The sequence below is a fragment of the Neolamprologus multifasciatus genome, chromosome 20 (assembly GCF_963576455.1).
Source record: "Neolamprologus multifasciatus chromosome 20, fNeoMul1.2, whole genome shotgun sequence".
NCBI lineage: Eukaryota > Metazoa > Chordata > Actinopteri > Cichliformes > Cichlidae > Neolamprologus > Neolamprologus multifasciatus.
Genome location: NC_140458.1, coordinates 25,488,052 through 25,511,479, shown reverse-complemented (window position 1 = coordinate 25,511,479; position 23,428 = coordinate 25,488,052). Strand labels below are relative to the sequence as shown.

Genomic DNA, 23,428 nt, shown 5'->3' with positions numbered 1-23,428 from the left:
AGCCCAGCGCTTTAACAGCCATCATTCCAGGGCACGCTGCATAATAGAGCGTGCTTTTGGGATGATGAAGAACAGGTTCAGGGCCATCTTCCTGCAAGCGCTGGAGGTGCACCACACCTTTGTACCTCATGTAAGTGACCACCCAATGTCAAATTAATTGTGTGTATATATATATGTGTGTATGAAAGAATAATGTGTATATGTATATCACTACAGGTAGTAACAGCATGTGCCATCCTCCACAACATTTGCCTCAGTGCTGGCGACATTGTGGCTCCTGAGGATGAACCTGAGGAAGATGGAGCAGAGGATGATGAGGGGGAGGCTGGATTGGAGGCAGTCAGTGGTGCTCTGTGGCGGGACCAGCTGTCTGCCGAGGTGTCTGCCCTGGAGGATGTACCACCAGACCATGACTACTGTTAACAGGCAAGTAAACATTTATCTAAGCATCTTTTTTAATACCACTTTTTCAAACTGTTGTCTGCTACAGAGTCACACGTATTATACTAGTAGTGAATCCACTTTCTCTGGTTTGCATATTTCTGAAAAACCTCTTAGTGGTGTGGCAGCCGTCGATTGAGTCAGCCCTGCAAACCTGTGGATGGACGATGTAGTGGACAGAGGGAGGAAGCATCCTACAACTCTTTGCAGACCACCCTGTGCGATTCTCCACTTTCTGACCAGAAAAGACAAACCGCGGGTCACAGTTGCAGCACCCCATCCATGTCTGATCTTCTTTCGGCAAATCCAGCAACACTGCCAGAGATTTTCTGTTTGTGTGATCTTTCAAAGTATATATTTTTTTAAAAATGGTCCAGGAACAGGTCACTTTGGTTAATCCTGTGTGAAAATTTGTAAATATTTGTATATATTTTTCCTTCTCTGACTAAAATTCATGTTTTAGAAATATTGTTTTATTGTTATTTACCTTTAAATGTCCATTTAAAACTCTTCAAAGTTTATGTTCATACATGTTAAAAACTGTAAATAAAATGAGTTCAGTGAAATCTGTTTTCATCAATTTATTCATAATGAAAAACTTAAAATAACACAGAAAAAGGTAAGAAATGTATTTAAAAAAAAAGAATATCTGAAGGCACAACCAATTTGGGGACTAATTTTCATTAATCAAAAACTTTTAGTATGACATAACAAATAGAACAAAGTAAGAACATTATCTGAATATATTTTTAAGTTATTTAGGAACTAATTTTTCTAGTATGGAAAAAAGTCTGTCCATCCTGTCCCTGCTCTCCTGTTCTCTCCTCTCCTCAGCCTCCCTTTGGTACTGCATGTCCTCTTTGATGAGCTCAAGGAGCTCATCCCCTCTTTCCCTTCTCCTCTTCCTTCCCGTTGTTGCTGGCTGACCTCGTTCCTCATCTGTCTCCTCTTCCATCTCGCTTTGGTCACCCACTGCTGTACTTGGCCCTGGAGTGTCCTCAGGGAGAGAGGAAATAAGGACAGGGGGCCTAATGGAAGGCCTCTGTCCCATCACCTCATCCATGAGGCCAAACCAGGGCCAAGTAGCAGCAGTGGGCTTCCCACTGACTCCCTCACCTGACCCTGGACACTTGCAATCCTAAAGGCAGAGGAAATCAGAAATGACAGACAAATATAAACAATACAACTTTTAGTAAATGTACATTTATTAAATTTCATTCTTAAAAATTATCTTCTTGACAGAACACATACTTTGTATCTTTTCTTTAAGTTATCCCACTTCTTTTTGGCCTGCAAGGGGGTGACTTTCCCTTGCAGGCCCATCTTCTCGAGAATAGTCCTGATCGCACACAAAAAAATAAGAGAAGAGAGAAAACCATAACAACTATAATAATCCCTAAATCCAAAAGTTTTCACAGCAGAACACAAGAGGAATATCGTCTGGACATCACAGGTTCTGTACAGAATGAGGGTTATTGAAACCGTACTCAGATGAATATGATGTGTAAATTGATTTATTCGTGTACCTCCATCCCACAGTTGCTGAATTTTTTACCCCGGTGAAGAGGTGATCATTTTCTCCTCTAGTTTTGATGAAGTTTGCCGTTTGCTCTTTGGTCCCTTTAAACATATCACAAAAAAGCTGATTGGGAAAAATGTAAGCGCCAATGAAAAACCGCGGGACCCACCATACAAGCTAGTTTACGGACACTTTTTATGAAGATTGTTTAAATAAATATTACAAGTCTATGCAAATTCACAACCCTAACAACATAACCGCTATAAAATTTAACTTTTGTACCACCAGATTTTCATATACTTAGTGTATTCGTCTCCCGGTGTATCTTTTTGTGCCGCCATCGTTATGTGAATGTGCAATGAAGTTATGTCCAATGAATTCTGGGCCGGCAAGCTATCGAGCTGGTGGGGTGACAGACGTCACCGACAACGTCGAAGCACTTTTGCAAATATGTCATATCTTGACAAACCGAGCAGATATTTGATGTTTACACACCCACATTCTCGCCTGAAAATATGTTTAAAGTTTATTTTGTGGCCCAGAAAGATTAATAAGAGTAATTTTAAAACTTAGTAGCGGCCGCCATTGCCGGAAACTGGAGCTTGGCTGGGCCGCGCTATGAATTCTGGGATATGGTGGGCCAAGAAGGACACACCCGACCCATCCTTCAAATTCGGGGAAAAGGAGGACGCATTTGTCGGCTGCATTCGGAGGAGTCTACGAATTTGGACAGCCTTCGGCGCGTCGCTGTGACGTAATAGGTCTACAAATGCGGCCTCAGGAGGATGCAGCCCATGAATTTGGACACGACCATAGTCAAAATCTATCGTTGGCCAAATTTATATCGTTTCTATCTTATATCGTTTATATCGCCCACCCCTAATCCAGACACATTTATTGTTTCTTTAATCACCACAATAGTTTGAGTTTGTGCTAAAATCTCTTAAAAAGCTGTTTTAAATGATAAGTTTGGCTTTAATGTGTTAAACTTGCATTAGATAAGACAATGTACCACTGAACACAGGAGGGATTATTGCTGAAAATGGGTCTCTAAACACCTCTGTAGATAATCTTTTAAAATCATTCATGATTTGTGATCAGTGTTAATATTAAGCATTTATATGAATATTTACTCGTTTGATTAATTGCTGTGATTCAACATGAAATCAAATGTGAGTCTATTCAGAAAACAAGACATTTCTAATTCATCTCAGACTTTTGAGCTGTAGTCTACATTGTAATTATAGTGTACGGTTATTGATTAGAGCAGATGATATGAGACTATCAGGAGAGACTGTTAAAAAGTTATGAGCTGTCTTGATGCAGAGAAAGTGGAGTTTGTCATCCTTGAGCTGCTGCCAAGATAGGCAGCAGGATTGAAAGATGCTCTGGCTCTGTGCTCAAGTTCAGACATAGGCTTTAAGCAAGCATGAGCCACTGATAAGCGTGATAGATTAATAAGCATGTATAAAGTGGACTTGTTAAACAGCTCTGACAGGAGAAAGTCAATGAGCACGCAATAAAGTGGACTTGTTAGGGCCAGTTTACCATCAGCCTTGCTAAAGTTGAACTTCATTTGTATTTAAAGACAGACTTTAAAGAAAATTCTTATTTGAAACTGGTGATAAAATCCAGGTCAGACACAGTTACATACAAACATACAGTACACACTACTGCTCAAAAGTCCCTGATTTTAATAGAAAATTGGCTTTAATGTAATATCACATGAAGTTTATCAGTAATATTTTCACAGCTTTGATCAAATCATTCATCATCCATAAGTTGTGATGGAAAAATGTCTGCAAGTGTGCAGGAGCCCATTTTTAGAGACAATCACTCCTGTGTTATAATGTTAATTGAAGTTTATCAGGTCAGATGACCAATAGATGATAAGAAATATACTCTTACTAATTATTAGAGTTACAAGTACTTTGCTAAGCAAAATTAAATGAGGTTAGGTTGGAACTTGAGACGTTTACATAAAAAGTTCAGTTGGTGATGCATGAAAGAAAATAATTTCTTCTAAAAATCTTTTGGAGAATTCTGATGGTAAGAAATGAAAAATATTCAAAGAGTGAAACTGTTAAAAAAGGGAAGGTTTTGTGCAGCTGGGTGTTGCAGCTCCTTTAGAGGAAAATGTAAACTTGGTTTAATGAGGTTAAAAACAAAACCTGGGATGATCCAGACACATTTATTGTTTCTTTAATCACCACAATAGTTTGGGTTTGTGCTAAAATCTCTTAAAAAGCTGTTTTGAATGATAAGTTTGGCTTTAATGTGTTAAACTTGCATTAGATAAGACAATGTACCACTGAACACAGGAGGGATTATTGCTAAAAATGGGTCTCTGAACACCGCTGTAGATATTCTATTAAAAATCATTCATGATTTGTGATCAGTGTTAATATTAAGCATTTATATGATTATTTACTCTTTTGATTTATTGCTGTGATTCAATATGAGACTAAATTCGAGTCTATTCAGAAAACAAGACATTTCTAATTCACCTCAGACTTTTGAGCTGTAGTCTACATTGTAATTATAGTGTACGGTTATTGATTAGAGCAGATGATATGAGACTATCAGGAGAGACTGTTAAAAAGTTATGAGCTGTCTTGATGCAGAGAAAGTGGAGTTTGTCATCCTTGAGCTGCTGCCAAGATAGGCAGCAGGTAGGATTGAATGATGCTCTGGCTCTGTGCTCAAGTTCAGACAGGCTTTAAGCAACCATGAGCCACTGATAAGCGTGATAGATTAATAAGCATGTATAAAGTGGACTTGTTAAATCGCTCTGATAGGAGAAAGTCAATGAGCACGCAATAAAGTGGACTTGTTAGGGCCAGTTTACCATCAGCCTTTCTAAAGTTGAACTTCATTTGTATTTAAAGACAGACTTTAAAGAAAATTCTTATTTGAAACTGGTGATAAAATCCAGGTCAGACACAGTTACATACAAACATACAGTACACACTACTGCTCAAAAGTCCCTGATTTTAATAGGAAATTGGCTTTAATGTAATATCACATGAAGTTTATCAGTAATGTTTTCACAGCTTTAATCAAATCATTCATCATCCATAAGTTGTGATGGAAAAATGTCTGCAAGTGTGCAGGAGCCCATTTTTAGAGACAATCACTCCTGTGTTATAATGTTCATTGAAGTTTATCAGGTCAGATGACCAATAGATGATAAGAAATATACTCTTACTAATTATTAGAGTTACAAGTACTTTGCTAAGCAAAATTAAATGAGGTTAGGTTGGAACTTGAGACGTTTACATAAAAGGTTCAGTTGGTGATGCATGAAAGAAAATAATTTCTTCTAAAAATCTTTTGGAGAATTCTGATGGTAAGAAATGAAAAATATTCAAAGAGTGAAACTGTTAAAAAAGTGAAGGTTTTGTGCAGCTGGGTGTTGCAGCCCCTTTAGAGGAAAATGTAAACTTGGTTTAATGAGGTTAAAAACAAAACCTGGGATGATCCAGACTAGGGCTGGGCGATATGGCCTAAAATTCATATCGCGATATAATTTGAAGCATGTGCGGTAACGATATATATCACGATATATTCTTTTCTTCTGTATAACGTATTTTCCACACTATAAGAAACATTTAAAATCCTTTAATTTTCTCAAAAATCGAGAGTATTCCTTATGTATGAATTCTGGTTGTGCTTACTGACCTCAAACCGATTTGGGCGTGCAGAAATCTGTTAAAAATGTTTTAGTTCAACTTTGGTAAGCCGCACTGCTTGATGGATTGTCAGAGCATTACGGCTGCCGTAGTGAGGAGCTTCGTGGAGTAATCTGGGTCCAAAACACTGTCAAGTTCAGCTCCCAAAGTCAAATGAATACTGAGAGTTAAAAATGGTCTAAATTCTTTTATCTTTAATTAAATCATCAGCGTTGTTGTTTTACCAGGTGTAATAATTAAGTTTAACATCCATGCATCCATGAAAACAGAATTTATTACATTTAATGGAGTTAGAAGTTAACAGGAAGTTAGCTCGTTAGCTCGCTAGATTCCACCTAAACATGTTGTGCTACGTGATTGCTAGCGACACAGCTATGTTAGCATAACATTAGCACAGTGAAGCTGGAGGATGAACGCCAATTTTTTTCCACTCATTAAAAGTTAACGTGAGATATTCTGGTGGTCAGGGACAAATGCAATCGCATAGCAGGATGCTATACACGGCCCAAACTTCAGTCAGGAGAACAACTGAGATTATTCATCCACAATACAAGGTTAGTTATTAATATACTGCAACAATATGGGAATAGAGCAGCTGCGAGAGAATTCAACATTAATGAATCAATGTTACGGAAGTGGAGGAAGCGCAGTTTTTGGCTTTCCCCTTATTTTAAAAGTGCTTCCTCTCTTTGCTATGACTGGCGCCCGGCATAATTTGCAGATGATAATGGTTTTAGCTGCTGCATGCTTTCGACCAAAACAGGTGCAGCTTGATGACATCATCAACATGCGCTTTCGCAATAGACCGATATAGTCAAAATCTATCGTTGGCCAAATTTATATCGTTTCTATCTTATATCGTTTATATCGCCCACCCCTAATCCAGACACATTTATTGTTTCTTTAATCACCACAATAGTTTGAGTTTGTGCTAAAATCTCTTAAAAAGCTGTTTTGAATGATAAGTTTGGCTTTAATGTTTTAAACTTGCATTAGATAAGACAATGTACCACTGAACACAGGAGGGATTATTGCTGAAAATGGGTCTCTGAACACTTCTGTAGATATTCTATTAAAAATCATTCATGATTTGTGATCAGTGTTAATATTAAGCATTTATATTACTATTTACTCTTTTGATTTATTGCTGTGATTCATTATGAGACTAAATTCGAGTCTATTCAGAAAACAAGACATTTCTAATTCACCTCAGACTTTTGAGCTGTAGTCTACATTGTAATTATAGTGTACGGTTATTGATTAGAGCAGATGCTATGAGACTATCAGGAGAGACTGTTAAAAAGTTATGAGCTGTCTTGATGCAGAGAAAGTGGAGTTTGTCATCCTTGAGCTGCTGCCAAGATAGGCAGCAGGTAGGATTGAATGATGCTCTGGCTCTGTGCTCAAGTTCAGACATAGGCTTTAAGCAACCATGAGCCACTGATAAGCGTGATAGATTAATAAGCATGTATAAAGTGGACTTGTTAAATCGCTCTGATAGGAGAAAGTCAATGAGCACGCAATAAAGTGGACTTGTTAGGGCCAGTTTACCATCAGCCTTGCTAAAGTTGAACTTCATTTGTATTTAAAGACAGACTTTAAAGAAAATTCTTATTTGAAACTGGTGATAAAATCCAGGTCAGACACAGTTACATACAAACATACAGTACACACTACTGCTCAAAAGTCCCTGATTTTAATAGGAAATTGGCTTTAATGTAATATCACATGAAGTTTATCAGTAATGTTTTCACAGCTTTAATCAAATCATTCATCATCCATAAGTTGTGATGGAAAAATGTCTGCAAGTGTGCAGGAGCCCATTTTTAGAGACAATCACTCCTGTGTTATAATGTTAATTGAAGTTTATCAGGTCAGATGACCAATAGATGATAAGAAATATACTCTTACTAATTATTAGAGTTACAAGTACTTTGCTAAGCAAAATTAAATGAGGTTAGGTTGGAACTTGAAACGTTTACATAAAAGGTTCAGTTGGTGATGCATGAAAGAAAATAATTTCTTCTAAAAATCTTTTGGAGAATTCTGATGGTAAGAAATGAAAAATATTCAAAGAGTGAAACTGTTAAAAAAAGTGAAGGTTTTGTGCAGCTGGGTGTTGCAGCCCCTTTAGAGGAAAATGTAAACTTGGTTTAATGAGGTTAAAAACAAAACCTGGGATGATCCAGACACATTTATTGTTTCTTTAATCACCACAATAGTTTGAGTTTGTGCTAAAATCTCTTAAAAAGCTGTTTTGAGTGATAAGTTTGGCTTTAATGTGTTAAACTTGCATTAGATAAGACAATGTACCACTGAACACAGGAGTGATTATTGCTAAAATGGGTCTCTGAACACCTCTGTAGATATTCTATTAAAAATCATTCATGATTTGTGATCAGTGTTAATATTAAGCATTTATATGATTATTTACTCTTTTGATTAATTGCTGTGATTCAATTATGAGACTAAATTCGAGTCTATTCAGAAAACAAGACATTTCTAATTCACCTCAGACTTTTGAGCTGTAGTCTACATTGTAATTATAGTGTACGGTTATTGATTAGAGCAGATGACTATGAGACTAGTCAGGAGAGACTGTTAAACAGTTATGAAGCTGTCTTGATGCAGAGAAAGTGGAGTTTGTCATCCTTGAGCTGCTGCCAAGATAGGCAGCAGGTAGGATTGAATGATGCTCTGGCTCTGTGCTCAAGTTCAGACATAGGCTTTAAGCAACCATGAGCCACTGATAAGCGTGATAGATTAATAAGCATGTATAAAGTGGACTTGTTAAACAGCTCTGATAGGAGAAAGTCAATGAGCACGCAATAAAGTGGACTTGTTAGGGCCAGTTTACCATCAGCCTTGCTAAAGTTGAACTTCATTTGTATTTAAAGACAGACTTTAAAGAAAATTCTTATTTGAAACTGGTGATAAAATCCAGGTCAGACACAGTTACATACAAACATACAGTACACACTACTGCTCAAAAGTCCCTGATTTTAATAGGAAATTGGCTTTAATGTAATATCACATGAAGTTTATCAGTAATGTTTTCACAGCTTTGATCAAATCATTCATCATCCATAAGTTGTGATGGAAAAATGTCTGCAAGTGTGCAGGAGCCCATTTTTAGAGACAATCACTCCTGTGTTATAATGTTAATTGAAGTTTATCAGGTCAGATGACCAATAGATGATAAGAAATATACTCTTACTAATTATTATGGGAGTGGCTGTAGCTCAGGTGGCAGAGCAGGTCAGCCACTAATCAGAAGGTCGGTGGTTCAATCCCAGGCTGCCTCATGGCTTCATGCCAAATATCCTTGGGCAAGATACTAACCCCATATTTGCCTACTGGTGGTGGTCAGAGGGCCCGGTGGCGCCTGTGTCCGGCAGCCTGTCAGTGTGCCCCAGGGCAGCTGTGGCTACAATGTAGCTTGCCATACATTGTAGCACACATCCACACATCTGACCCCAGTGTGTGGATGCGTGTGTGAATGGGGGAATGACTGAATGTAGTGTAAAGCGCTTTGGGGTCCTTAAGGACTAGAAAAGCGCTATACAAATGCAGGCCAAGTACTTTGCTAAGCAAAATTAAATGAGGTTAGGTTGGAACTTGAAACATTTACATAAAAGGTTCAGTTGGTGATGGTGAAGAATGAAAGATCTTCTAAAAATCTTTTGGAGAATTCTGATGGTAAGAAATGAAAAATATTCAAAGAGTGAAACTGTTAAAAAAGTGAAGGTTTTGTGCAGCTGGGTGTTGCAGCCCCTTTAGAGGAAAATGTAAACTTGGTTTAATGAGGTTAAAAACAAAACCTGGGATGATCCAGACACATTTATTGTTTCTTTAATCACCACAATAGTTTGAGTTTGTGCTAAAATCTCTTAAAAAGCTGTTTTGAATGATAAGTTTGGCTTTAATGTGTTAAACTTGCATTAGATAAGACAATGTACCACTGAACACAGGAGGGATTATTGCTGAAAATGGGTCTCTGAACACCTCTGTAGATATTCTATTAAAATCATTCATGATTTGTGATCAGTGTTAATATTAATCATTTATATAATTATTTACTCTTTTGATTAATTGCTGTGATTCATTATGAGACTAAATTTGAGTCTATTCAGAAAACAAGACATTTCTAATTCACCTCAGACTTTTGAGCTGTAGTCTACTTTGTAATTATAGTGTACGGTTATTGATTAGAGCAGATCAAAGGAGCTTGCAAAGAAAAGCGTCTGGACTTTTTTAAGTTATTTGAAGACGTTTCACCTCTCATTAGAGAAGCTTCTTCAGTTCTAAGGTCAAATGGTGGAGAGTCCCAGATATAAACCTAGTGGGAGTATCCCCCCACAGAGGGACAAAAGGACCCCCTGATGATCCTCTAATCGCCTGAGCCAAGGTGTGAAACTGGGTGTGGGTCCCAATCAGCCAGAGTTTTGGGTGAGTTCACTGTGAAACCTGGCACCACCTTATCATGCGAATTCCTGAGGTCAGATGGCCCAGGATGTGAGTGGGCGTTAAGGCGTCTGGGAAGGGATCTCAAAACTGGATTATAGATGGCAGAGAGTTGGTGTCGTAAACCACCGCCTCTGTTCAAAGATGGTCACTCACAGTGGACATAGATGGCTTCTTTCACTCCTCTTTCAAACCATCTGTCCTCTCTGTCCAAAATGTGAACATTGGCATCCTCGAAAGAGTGTCCTTTATCCTTAAGATGCAGATGGACAGCTGAGTCTTGTCTTGTGGAGGTGGCTCTTCTGTGTTGTGCCATGCGCTTTTGAAGTGGCAGTTTGGTCTCTCCAATGTAGAGGTCTGGGCATGCCTCGCTGCACTGTACAGCATACACCACATTGTTAAGTCTGTGTTTTGGCGTTTTGTCTTTCGGGTGAACCAGTTTTTGTCTGAGCGTGTTGCTGGGTCTGAAATGCACCGGGATGTCATGCTTGGAGAAAACCCTCCTGAGTTTTTCTGATACACCAGCTACATAGGGGATGACAATGTTGTTGCGTCTGTCCTTCTTATCCTCCCTCACTGGTGTCTGATCAGACACCAGTGAGGGAGGATAAGAAGGACAGACGAAATAAGGTGGGGCCAGGTTTCACAATGAACTCACCCGAAACTCTGGCTGATTGGGACCCACACCCAGTTTCACACCTTGGCTCAGGCGATTAGAGGATCATCAGGGGGTCCTTTTGTCCCTCTGTGGGGGGATACTCCCACTAGGTTTATATCTGGGACTCTCCACCATTTGACCTTAGAACTGAAGAAGCTTCTCGGATGAGAGGTGAAACGTCTTCAAGTAACTTAAAGAAGTCCAGACGCTTTTCTTTGCAAGCTCCTTTGACTACGATGACCTGGATGACTGAGAACCTTCACAGACAGATTAGAGCAGATGATATGAGACTATCAGGAGAGACTGTTAAAAAGTTATGAGCTGTCTTGATGCAGAGAAAGTGGAGTTTGTCATCCTTGAGCTGCTGCCAAGATAGGCAGCAGGTAGGATTGAATGATGCTCTGGCTCTGTGCTCAAGTTCAGACATAGGCTTTAAGCAACCATGAGCCACTGATAAGCGTGATAGATTAATAAGCATGTATAAAGTGGACTTGTTAAATCAGCTCTGACTAGGAGAAAGTCAATGAGCACGCAATAAAGTGGACTTGTTAGGGCCAGTTTACCATCAGCCTTGCTAAAGTTGAACTTCATTTGTATTTAAAGACAGACTTTAAAGAAAATTCTTATTTGAAACTGGTGATAAAATCCAGGTCAGACACAGTTACATACAAACATACAGTACACACTACTGCTCAAAAGTCCCTGATTTTAATAGGAAATTGGCTTTAATGTAATATCACATGAAGTTTATCAGTAATGTTTTCACAGCTTTAATCAAATCATTCATCATCCATAAGTTGTGATGGAAAAATGTCTGCAAGTGTGCAGGAGCCCATTTTTAGAGACAATCACTCCTGTGTTATAATGTTCATTGAAGTTTATCAGGTCAGATGACCAATAGATGATAAGAAATATACTCTTACTAATTATTAGAGTTACAAGTACTTTGCTAAGCAAAATTAAATGAGGTTAGGTTGGAACTTGAGACGTTTACATAAAAGGTTCAGTTGGTGATGCATGAAAGAAAATAATTTCTTCTAAAAATCTTTTGGAGAATTCTGATGGTAAGAAATGAAAAATATTCAAAGAGTGAAACTGTTAAAAAAAGTGAAGGTTTTGTGCAGCTGGGTGTTGCAGCCCCTTTAGAGGAAAATGTAAACTTGGTTTAATGAGGTTAAAAACAAAACCTGGGATGATCCAGACACATTTATTGTTTCTTTAATCACCACAATAGTTTGAGTTTGTGCTAAAATCTCTTAAAAAGCTGTTTTGAATGATAAGTTTGGCTTTAATGTGTTAAACTTGCATTAGATAAGACAATGTACCACTGAACACAGGAGGGATTATTGCTAAAAATGGGTCTCTGAACACCTCTGTAGATATTCTATTAAAAATCATTCATGATTTGTGATCAGTGTTAATATTAAGCATTTATATGATTATTTACTCTTTTGATTTATTGCTGTGATTCAATATGAGACTAAATTCGAGTCTATTCAGAAAACAAGACATTTCTAATTCACCTCAGACTTTTGAGCTGTAGTCTACATTGTAATTATAGTGTACGGTTATTGATTAGAGCAGATGATATGAGACTGTCAGGAGAGACTGTTAAACAGTTATGAGCTGTCTTGATGCAGAGAAAGTGGAGTTTGTCATCCTTGAGCTGCTGCCAAGATAGGCAGCAGGTAGGATTGAATGATGCTCTGGCTCTGTGCTCAAGTTCAGACATAGGCTTTAAGCAACCATGAGCCACTGATAAGCGTGATAGATTAATAAGCATGTATAAAGTGGACACGTTAAACAGATCTGATAGGAGAAAGTCAATGAGCACGCAATAAAGTGGACTTGTTAGGGCCAGTTTACCATCAGCCTTGCTAAAGTTGAACTTCATTTGTATTTAAAGACAGACTTTAAAGAAAATTCTTATTTGAAACTGGTGATAAAATCCAGGTCAGACACAGTTACATACAAACATACAGTACACACTACTGCTCAAAAGTCCCCTGATTTTAATAGGAAATTGGCTTTAATGTAATATCACATGAAGTTTATCAGTAATAGTTTTCACAGCTTTTATCAAATCATTCATCATCCATAAGTTGTGATGGAAAAATGTCTGCAAGTGTGCAGGAGCCCATTTTTAGAGACAATCACTCCTGTGTTATAATGTTAATTGAAGTTTATCAGGTCAGATGACCAATAGATGATAAGAAATATACTCTTACTAATTATTAGAGTTACAAGTACTTTGCTAAGCAAAATTAAATGAGGTTAGGTTGGAACTTGAGACGTTTACATAAAAGGTTCAGTTGGTGATGCATGAAAGAAAATAATTTCTTCTAAAAATCTTTTGGAGAATTCTGATGGTAAGAAATGAAAAATATTCAAAGAGTGAAACTGTTAAAAAAGTGAAGGTTTTGTGCAGCTGGGTGTTGCAGCCCCTTTAGAGGTAAATGTAAACTTGGTTTAATGAGATTAAAAACAAAACCTGGGATGATCCAGACACATTTATTGTTTCTTTAATCACCACAATAGTTTGAGTTTGTGCTAAAATCTCTTAAAAAGCTGTTTTGAATGATAAGTTTGGCTTTAATGTGTTAAACTTGCATTAGATAAGACAATGTACCACTGAACACAGGAGGGATTATTGCTAAAAATGGGTCTCTGAACACCTCTGTAGATATTCTATTAAAATCATTCATGATTTGTGATCAGTGTTAATATTAAGCATTTATATGATTATTTACTCTTTTGATTAATTGTTATGATTCAATATGAGACTAAATTTGAGTCTATTCAGACTACCCAACATAGGAACAGTTTCTTTCCCCTCGCCATCTCCCTTCTAAACAGTTGACCTGTCACACTGCTCCCACTGCCAGACTGCAACTGCACCTTATGTACATTCTGTAGTATTCATTCCACCTCATTTCATTTCTGTATTTTATGTATATAAGTTCAGATTTGTTATCTATAGTTGGTTTACACAGCTTTGTGTATGTATTTGTAATGTATATATAGACACGTGAGTGTGTGTGTGTGTGTGTGTGTGTGTGTGTGTGTGTGTGTGTGTGTGTGTGTGTGTGAGTGATTTACATTGCTGTGCTTGAGAGCCACTATCTACCGGAACCAAATTCCTTGTATGTGTCTGCACATATACTTGGCCAATAAACACGATTCTGATTCTGATTCTGATTCTGATCTGAATAGTGTTGGAATAAAGTGTGAAAATTGTGAAGGATTAAAATATTCCAGGAGCTCAAATTACTTCACCAAAATACGTTTCAATCATATTTTATCAAGACAAATTGCACAGGTTTATTGAATATGAATAACTTGTGTTAATTCAACTCAATTGTTTAAGCTTGTGCCAAAGCAAAACATCTGTGTGCAACCAATGTCCACTATTAACGGTTGGCGCCGCTTTGGAAGCAGAAACTGTTGGTTTGAAAGCCTTTAGTGTCTCCTTGTGGCGGGACTCTTATACTGCACTGTAAGATGTTGAGCAGTGTCAGCCGTATGCTAGAAAGTGATACATTAAAATTTCTGGGGTCACCATGAAGAGCTTACTTCCTTTCTTGCTCAGTGTGTAAAATGTGGTACTTAACAGATTGAAAAGAAAAATGATGGCACCCTTGTAGTTCACACAAGTGGTGATGATTCAGGGTTTTAATTTTTAAGGTCTGAATTTTGAGCCATCATACATTTTAAAACAGGAAAGTATACTATTTAACATATGTTAATGTTGTGTGCCCACCTTATTACTAAATTAGGCAGAGCACTCTGAATTGAATCAGGACATAAAGCACGGTATTTATCTTGCTTTATTGAATACTGTCCATCTGACAGCTAGCCACTTAACGGGGCCTCCTTCGGACAACAACCTCCGGTTCAAAAGTCATCACATTAAGACATAGCCATATATCAATACATGACATCCACCTTTTCCTTAGATTCAAACTTTAGTCTTAATAACTTTGATGTCTTTTTTTCTCTTCAACATTGAACATTCTTTCTTGTCTTACTTTCTAACAATTATATTTTCTAACTGTCTCACCACACGTACCCCTTTTTTTTCTCCAATATATACATGTCGACATACACATATGAACTTGCAACTTGAAACTTGCCCATTTTCAGTTACCTCTTCACCTTAACATATTATAGTTTATTTCACCACAAAATCACAAAACCTCTCAGGTATCTTTTTAGCCCTCTGTGATCTACTTGATCTCTCTGGCCCCTGGGAGCCCTCTTGTGGTGTTTGAGTGAAGGTGTCAGTCTCTGTGGGTGTTTCAACTTCCTCCCTTTCAGGTATTGTGTTTTATTTGTAGTGTCCTTCTCTGGTCTCATTTGTCTCGTATTTCTTCACATGTGTGGTATTCCGGTGATAGCGAGCTCCTGTTGGTGATTCAATAATGACTTGGTTTCCAGTTCTGCTTACAACTTTGTGTGGTGTTGCGTTGAATGGTGTTGTAAACTTGTCCACTTTGTCTTGTTGAACCAGCACTGTGTCTCCCGTGCCAACTTTTGAATACTCAGCTCCCCTTCGTTCATCAGCATAAATCTTTGATTTTCCTTTCTGTTCAGCGTCTCTGTCACGCACGTCTAACTCTGTTGTTTTTGCCTCACTGATGTTCGGTAACTTTCCTCACATTTTGCGGTTGAACAGGAGTTCTGCTGGACTTTTGCCCGTGGTTGGATGTTCAATGCTGCGATACACTGTTACATATTTTCTTAGCTCTCGCTTCCAGTCAAGTCCTTCGGCTTGTGCGATCCTGATTCTTTTCATCAGTGATGCATTTTCACGTTCCACTTCTCCATTTGCTTGAGCCCATTTTGGTGTAGTCTTATATTGGTTAGTTATATGTTTGATTCCATTAGTTTCACAATATTCTCTGAACAGCTCAGATTTGAACTGTGGGCCGTTATCAGATTTGATGGTAACTGGTAGCCCATGTCTGCTAAATATACAGTCAATAGAGTCAATGACTTTTTCAGCAGTTGTAGATGACATTACATCATACTCATAGTACCGACTGTAGTAATCTATCAGTACAGGTATTGAGTGGTTCGAAGGTAGCGGTCCCAGTAAGTCTACCGCCACATCTCGCCATGGTCCATCCGGTAAAAGTGTGTTTCTCAGTGGTTCAGGTGGATCTGGTCTGGCTACTATTTGACATCCGTGACAAGCTTTACAAAACTTTTCTGCAGTTTTGTCCATCCCTGGCCACCAAACTTTTGTTCTGAGATGCTGTTTGGTTCCAACAATTCCTAAATGTCCTTCATGAGCTAGTGAAAGTGCTTGAGCTCTGAGGTTTTCTGGCAATACAATGCGAGTTCCCCGCAAAACTATGTAGCCGATGACACACAGTTCATTTGCAATGGGTGCATATGTTTTGCATTTTTCAAAGTGTCCATTTTCAATAGCTCTTCGCACTTCTGTTAATTCTGAGTCTGTAGCAGAGGCTTCTTCAACCTCTCTTGTTGTGAGTGCTTTTGGAGTAGCATTAACTGCAACAAATCTCACATATTCTTCAGATTCATGCTTATGTATCTCTTTTGACGTGGTGTCAGACAGCAGTCTTGACAGTGAATCCGCAATGTTTTGTTTTCCCGCAATGTGCACGACTTTAAAGTCATATGGTTGCAGTCTGAGAACCCATCTTTCTATGCGTGCACAAGGTTTAGATCTCTGGCTATATATGACCTCTAATGGCTTGTGGTCTGTGATGAGGTCAAACTTCCTGCCATACACATATGGATGTAGTCTCTCAAATGCCCATACCAGTGCTAGGGCTTCTCTTTCTGTTTGAGAATATCTTCGCTCACAGTCTGTTAAACTCCGACTTACGTAGCACACTGGTACCTCTTCTCTGTTCTGTATTTGTATTAGCACTGCGCCCAAGCCTACAGGGCTTGCATCTGCTATGACTCTGGTTGGGGATTCTTTGTCAAAATAGGCTAGGGTACCTGCTCTGGCTAACTCAGTCTTTAGTCTTTCAAATGCTTGCTTTTGTTCTGGCCCGAATGTAAACATAGTTTCTTTTCGAGTTAAACGTCTAAGTGGTTCAGAGAGTGTAGCAAACTGTGGTATGAACCTGCTACTGAAACCTACCAGTCCCAGAAAGCTTCTCACCTCAGTAGCATTCTTCGGTTCTCGGGCTTCCACGACAGCTCTCACTCTTTCCTCAGTTGGGCCAATGCCTTTCTGTGTCAGCAGTATTCCCATGAACACGAGTCTGTCCATGTTGAACTGGCACTTCTCTGAGTTCAGTGTCAGGCCACAGTCAGAGAGTCTCTTCATCACAGCATGCAGGCGCTTATCATGGGTTTCCTGGTCTGGCGCGTGTATGATTACATCATCTGAAATGTTCTCAACTCCTTCAATGCCAGCTAGTGCATTGGCAATCTCATGCTGATATTGCTCACTAGCTGATGAGACTCCAAATATTAGCCTTTTGTACCGGTATACTCCGTTGTGCACTGCAAATGTAGTTATCTCTCTCGACTCCGGGGTAAGCTGATGGTATCCCCACTTGAGATCGAGTTTGGTGAAGATTGCAGAGCCGTTTAGTCCTTGCAAGATTTCATCCACAGTGGGTATGGGGTATCTTTCCCTGATTATTGCCTCATTTGCTTTTCTCATGTCTAAGCACATTCTGATATCATTGTCACATTTCTTTGGGAGTACAATTACAGGATTTACGTAAGGTGTAGGTCCTTCTACACGTTCTATAATGTCCATGTCGATTAGTTCATTGATCTTTTTCTCCACTGCATCCCTCAAATGATAAGGTATGCGCCTCAGTGGCTGTGCTACTGGTTTCACATTTGGATCAATGTACAGGCTGATCTGTTTGGTGTTTAGCTTTCCTACTCCTTTGAACACTTTTGGATACTTTTCTTTAAGAGTGTGCTTTAAATCTGTGACAGCCGCCACATTTTCACCTATTTTCAACACTCCTAACTTTATGGCAGTCTTTTTCCCCAGGAGTGGTTCACCATTACCTCTAATCACAATAAATTCAGCCTCTTCAGTCCTGTCACCAATCTTGATTTCACATCTGAATGCACCTTTAACTGTGAGTGCCTGTGCTGAGGAATATGCATATAAATTCCTCTGCTCTTTGGGTACATATGAGTGACATTTTATCTTTTCAGCTTTTAGCTTTTCCCATATGTTTTCTCCCATCACATTACTTGTAGCTCCAGAGTCAACTAACATTTTCAACTCTATTCCCCCAACAGAAAAGGTAAGTTTCTCAGGCACATTATCATCATTTACAGTAAATGCATAATCATCTTGTTCAACAGCATTCACATTTTGTTTCTTTTGTCTTTTGGTACGACACATTTTTGAAAAGTGGCCCTTACCATTACACTTGTGACATGTTTGTCCTCGTGCTGGGCATTTGGGATCTTTGCCCATGTGGTCAGTATAACCACACCTGTAACACTGTCTGTCTGTTTTATTATCATCTTTCATTTTTCCTTTTGGTCTGTTGTTCTTCTCTTTCTTTGCTGTAAAAATCCGGCTGACCGTGTCCTCTCCTTTCTTTTCCCCGGCGACGCTCATCGCCGCCATCTGCTCCTCCACGCGTTCACAGTATGAAGCCACCTCCAACGAGCGAGTTAGGGTTAAGCCTGGACCCTCCTCAAGCAGCTTTCTCCGTACATATTCAGAAGTGCATTTACTCAGGATAGCTTCCCGTATCTGGTTATCATTGTCACCTTGAAAGTCACAGTCTTTTGCAGCTCGCCTTAAACGTGTACAAAATTGTTGCACAGTCTCACCTGGTGTTTGGGACAATTTGTGGTAAGTTTGGCGTGCGTATGCTGCATTCACTTGAGGAACAAAATAAGTGTTGAGTGCAGTCACCGCAGCGGTGTAATCCTTTGCCTCTCCCGTCTGTGGTAGAGTGGAGAAGACGTCCTGCACGTCTTGTCCGGCCAAGTGCAGTAGAAGAGCGCGTCTCCGCTGTCTGATCGCGTCTGTAGCATTATCCGTCAAAATAAGACCTTTCCCATCAGCAAACAACTCGAAGGATGTTAACCACCGCGTCCATCTCGGTCCGAGCGTACCTGGATCAGTGTAGCAGGCGAACGGTTGAATGCCCGACCTTTCCATGTTAGCCCACAAGTTTTTCGCTAACACCGTGCCGCCGCTGGGTCTACTTCTCACAAAAACAAATCCAGGTCCGTGTCATCCTCGTCGCCATTGTTGTGTGCCCACCTTATTACTAAATTAGGCAGAGCACTCTGAATTGAATCAGGACATTAGTGATGGGATTTCCGGCTCTTTTTTAGAGATCCGGCTCTTTCGGCTCGGCTCACTAAAAAGAGCCGGCTCTTTCGGCTCCGAACCGGCTCTTCAGGTTGTTTTGTTGCTTTAATTATTTAATCATTAACAATAATATAAAATTATGCAGAAAAGGAATTACTAATGTAAAAAAAGTGGTTTTATTTATATATGTTTATATATGGCCCCTAGAGACAAAGCACGTACAAACTCTAAAGCATATACAAACTCCAAAATGCACGTACAAACTCCAAAACACATTTCTAGCGTTTACTGAACTTCCAAAACAGAGCTACCCAGATCACTTAAATTACACAATTGAAAACATGTGTGTATTGTTTGTGTAGTTATAGACAAGCACTCATATTTATTCAAATAATTTAACAAAAAAAGTTAATTTACCTGTTACTACCACACACCAAATCCGGTTGTTAATACTTCCTGGCTTGTGTAGCCACTAGGTAACAAAACCTCAACACTGCACCCTAGAAACCTGGAGCACTTCTGTTGTCATTTGTACGTGTTTTGGAGTTTGTACGTGCTTCTGAGTTTTTACATGTTTTGGAGTTTGTACATGCTTCTGAGTTTTTACGTGTTTTGGAGTTTGTACGTGCTTCTGAGTTTTTACATGTTTTGGAGTTTGTACATGCTTCTGAGTTTTTACGTGTTTTGGAGTTTGTACGTGCTTCTGAGTTTTTACGTGTTTTGGAGTTTGTACATGCTTCTGAGTTTTTACGTGTTTTGGAGTTTGTACGCGCTTCTGAGTTTTTACGTGTTTTGGATTTTTTACGCATTTTGGAGTTTGTACATACTTAGGAGTTTGTACGTGTTTTGGAGTTTGTACGTGCTTTGTCTCTAAGGTCCACCATAAATATACTTTATTTATTCACTCCACATAAAATGTAATAAATACATCATATAATACAAAAAACAACTATTTACATTTTAAACTTTTAACTATTTAAATTTTCAGCTTTTTCCTTTTAAACAAATTTAACGTGAAACAACACAAAACACTGCAAACCACAACACAATTAAATATAAATTAAAATATTAAAACAAAAAGAAGATGCACATTCTCTGTCATACGGGCCTGCATGATTTCTGAATCCTTTATCATCTGCAACTGAAAATAGTGGATGATTACTATACCTTTCTAATGTGACGTTGTTGTCCCTCACTCTCTTTCTCTCTGGCTCTGCTCCTGTGCTACTGCGAGTGTAACTAACGCCCCTCCCCCCCTCTGCCCAGCGCAAAGTACAGGCCGCGCATGCGGAGTTAAGCGGAAAAAAGGGCGAGAGAGAGGGTGAGAGAAAGAAAAAAAAAAACTCACGGCTCCCAATAAGGAGCCGGCTCGCGTCGTTCACTTCAAAGAGCCGGCTCTAAGAGCCATTTCGTTCGCGAACGACCCATCACTACAGGACATAAAGCACGGTCTTTATCTTGCTTTATTGAATACTGTCCATCTGACAACTAGCCACTTAACGGGGCCTCCTTCGGACAACAACCTCCAGTTCAAAAGTCATCATATTAAGACATAGCCATATATCAATACATGACAGTTAAGACAAAGCTAATATAGCTGCTCATATATAGCTCCTTATAATTTGAAGACCAATGAGTAGACTTCCCAGAATGGAAACAGCACTCTTTGTGTGGTTTGAGAAAACAGTCAAGTTGTTAAGAACTATGACTGAGAAGAATCCGCCTGTGTGCAGCAGCAGGCTGCCTTCCTAGAATTTGGATATCCTCCGTGCGCTCGTCTCTGCATTATGTGCATTACCTCTCTTGGAACGTTAAAACCACAGCAGCTTTTTATACTTTTTTTCATTTTTATTTTTTTATTTTTTTTTATTTTTTTATTTTTTTTGTTTCACACATGGTACAGCCGTAATTCATTTCCCATACACAACCTTCCTTTCAATAAAAGTAAAACTGTTTCCATGCATGAACAGGCAAAGTTACAACCTTGGCTTCTTCTGGTGTTCCGTTGAGCTTTATCATCACTTTGCAATTTCTTGTCCATGTTGCTTGGATTTTCTTTTCTTTACGCATGATACGGGCTTGTCTGGCAATATCGGCGTTCTTTTTCGTGAGATGTTCATTCACATATACTCCACTCCCTTTCAGTTGTCTGGACTGCCTCAGTAGCTCAATTTTGTGTTTTCGATTCACAAGTTTTACTACTATTGCTGGAGGTGCCCTGGCATTCTTTCTGGGGAGGGTATAACACGCTGCGATGTTGTTGCTATGCAGGGGAAGTTTTTTACTCGCAAAAAACTCCACTACCTGACACTCTAGTGTTTGTTGCTCCTCCACCGGGGGCTCATCTCCACCAGACCTCACACCACTCAGTCACACCCATCCCAATCTCAGTAACTCTTACGTAGCTCCTGTGTTTGGTTTCCAAACCAGTAATAATAACGTCCTCCAATTGTGCATGCTGTTCTAAATCCTCCACTCTCCTTTCTAAGAGCTGGATTGTTTTATCCTTTTCCTTAATAAAGCTTTTTAATTCTTTGATTTGGTCCATTAAAGTCGTTAACATTCCTTGTTGCTTAACTATTCTTTCGACGTCCGTTGACAACGAATTAAGCGAGAGCTTAATCTCCTCCATATCTTCTTCAATTTTTCTCATCTTTGCCATTTTCTCCTTTTTGTTTGTTTGTGTTTTGTTTCAAGCTAAATAAATTTGACTTAGAATTAATCACACAGCCTATTCTGAGACGCCAATCTGGCTGTAGCTGCGTTCGCCATCTTGCCCATCTAACAAGAAACTATCAGCAGAATAAAACAGATTTTGATTTGTTTAATTTTAAATTAAAATTAAACAAATCAAAATCTTATGGACGTATCCCTTTTACATGTTGGTAAAATGTTTAGGATGACATGGAGATATAACACTCATGCACCCTGAAAATTATGAAGGTCTAAATATGTATCAAAGGGACTCACTGAACATCAGTGGATTTCTATGGGGCAAACGTACATAAATCAGCCACTGTGACCACTGCGGCAGAGCAGAATGAATGATACTGATGGGGACTGTGAGGGTTTGTAGTTAAATTCCTGCTCTTACAGGATCAGTGAGTGTCTGTTTAAAGATTATTAACATACTTTTACGTCACTATGGAACACCAGCATTTCTGCACAGGAGAGAACCACCTGCCTTAATCTACCATGATGCTCTGTGTTGTGTTGTCATGGCAATATGAAGTCAAATAAATACAAATGTAGAAAAATGCACATTTGAAGGAGGACAAGAAGGCAGCCAACTGGAAGAGCTTTTGAAGCAGGAAAACTTTTCTGGACTTCTCTTAATTTAACTGGAAATTTTGCTAATACAAGTCAAGGAGGAAACAAGGAGGCAGGTTGGATTATATTTGAGGACAGGACGCATGAAGGAGAAGCATGAGGAGAAAACAGCAGAGCGATGGTGCAGAGCTAATCGTGGATCAAGTCAAGGAAGCAAGCATCAAAACTGTGAGTAAACATAACACACAAAGAGTTACAAATTACTGTGCTGATTAAGGAAACATTAAATTGGGTTAGTTTGGGGTCTGGAGCTTCAGGTTTGTGGGTTCAGTTGGTCTCAAAATTGAGGAAAGACAAAAAATGTTTCTTTTGAAAGGTTGTTGGAGGATTCTTACTGCCAGAAATATCTGGGTCTGCATCTGTTTTTATTTAAAAAAAAAAAAACAAGTTGAATTTTATTTAGTCACATTGGAAAGGGAAAATTGGAGGATCAGGACAATAATGTGGCCAAATTTACTGTTTCCTTAATCAGAACAATAATTTTGATCTGAACTAGAAATGTTGAAATGGGTTATTTTCTTTCTTCTCTACTGATCACTGTGTTACATGTTGAGTAACGGAAATGCAGTTTTTTACCATCAGGGCCTCATGAGCCTATACTGGTGTTTTTAAGAGTTATGTTTGACTTTATGACTTTCTGTGTCGTTTCTGGGATGCTTAGGACTCATATTGCACTGCTGGAAATAGTTTATTTTGATGCATATGCTGCTTTTTTGCAAATTTGCACTATAATATTTATTTGCGTTTTTCCTGCAGTGTATAAAAAATTGGTGTATTTCAAAAGTAACACTATGAAGACACTCAAAATAAATTCCCTGTGGTGGGAAACTATTTTATTCAACTTTTTTGTATTTACAGTTTTGAGGGATAAACCTCTTAAATTTCTCTAACTAGAAATATATCTTAAAAAAAAAGAAAAAAAGATTTTCAATTTTTTTGTAGTTTATTGCACTTTTTTGCAATTTATGTAATTACAATGGACTTAATGCGTACATATTATTAAAATTTAGGCTGTAATGGTTGTATTGATGTAT

At 38.7% G+C, this 23,428-nt stretch overlaps 2 protein-coding genes across 2 annotated transcripts in view; one reads left to right on the top strand and one right to left on the bottom strand.

Moving 5' to 3' along the window:
• LOC146495017 (tonsoku-like protein) overlaps positions 1 to 23,428 on the top strand; it is a 112,599-nt gene that overhangs the window by 47,910 nt on the left and 41,261 nt on the right. The window lies entirely within an intron of this gene.
• Positions 1,008 to 2,249, bottom strand: LOC146495018 (uncharacterized). The gene is made up of 3 exons (XM_085147192.1): positions 1,968 to 2,249; positions 1,693 to 1,780; positions 1,008 to 1,579 (listed from the first exon to the last, which is right to left on the bottom strand). The coding sequence occupies exons 1-3, from the start codon at positions 2,069 to 2,071 to the stop codon at positions 1,196 to 1,198; spliced, it is 576 nt and encodes a 191-aa protein (XP_085003318.1). The 5' UTR covers positions 2,072 to 2,249; the 3' UTR covers positions 1,008 to 1,195.

What these genes read in the sequence shown, in the direction of transcription:
- LOC146495018 (XM_085147192.1), bottom strand. Translation starts at nt 2,071, where the DNA reads ATGTTTAAAGGGACCAAAGAGCAAACGGCAAACTTCATCAAAACTAGA. An exon ending in TCAGCAACTGTGGGATGGAG is followed by an intron (nt 1,781 to 1,967) that starts GTACACGAATAA and finishes GTGTGCGATCAG; the next exon opens with GACTATTCTCGAGAAGATGG. An exon ending in ACTTAAAGAAAAGATACAAA is followed by an intron (nt 1,580 to 1,692) that starts GTATGTGTTCTG and finishes CTCTGCCTTTAG; the next exon opens with GATTGCAAGTGTCCAGGGTC.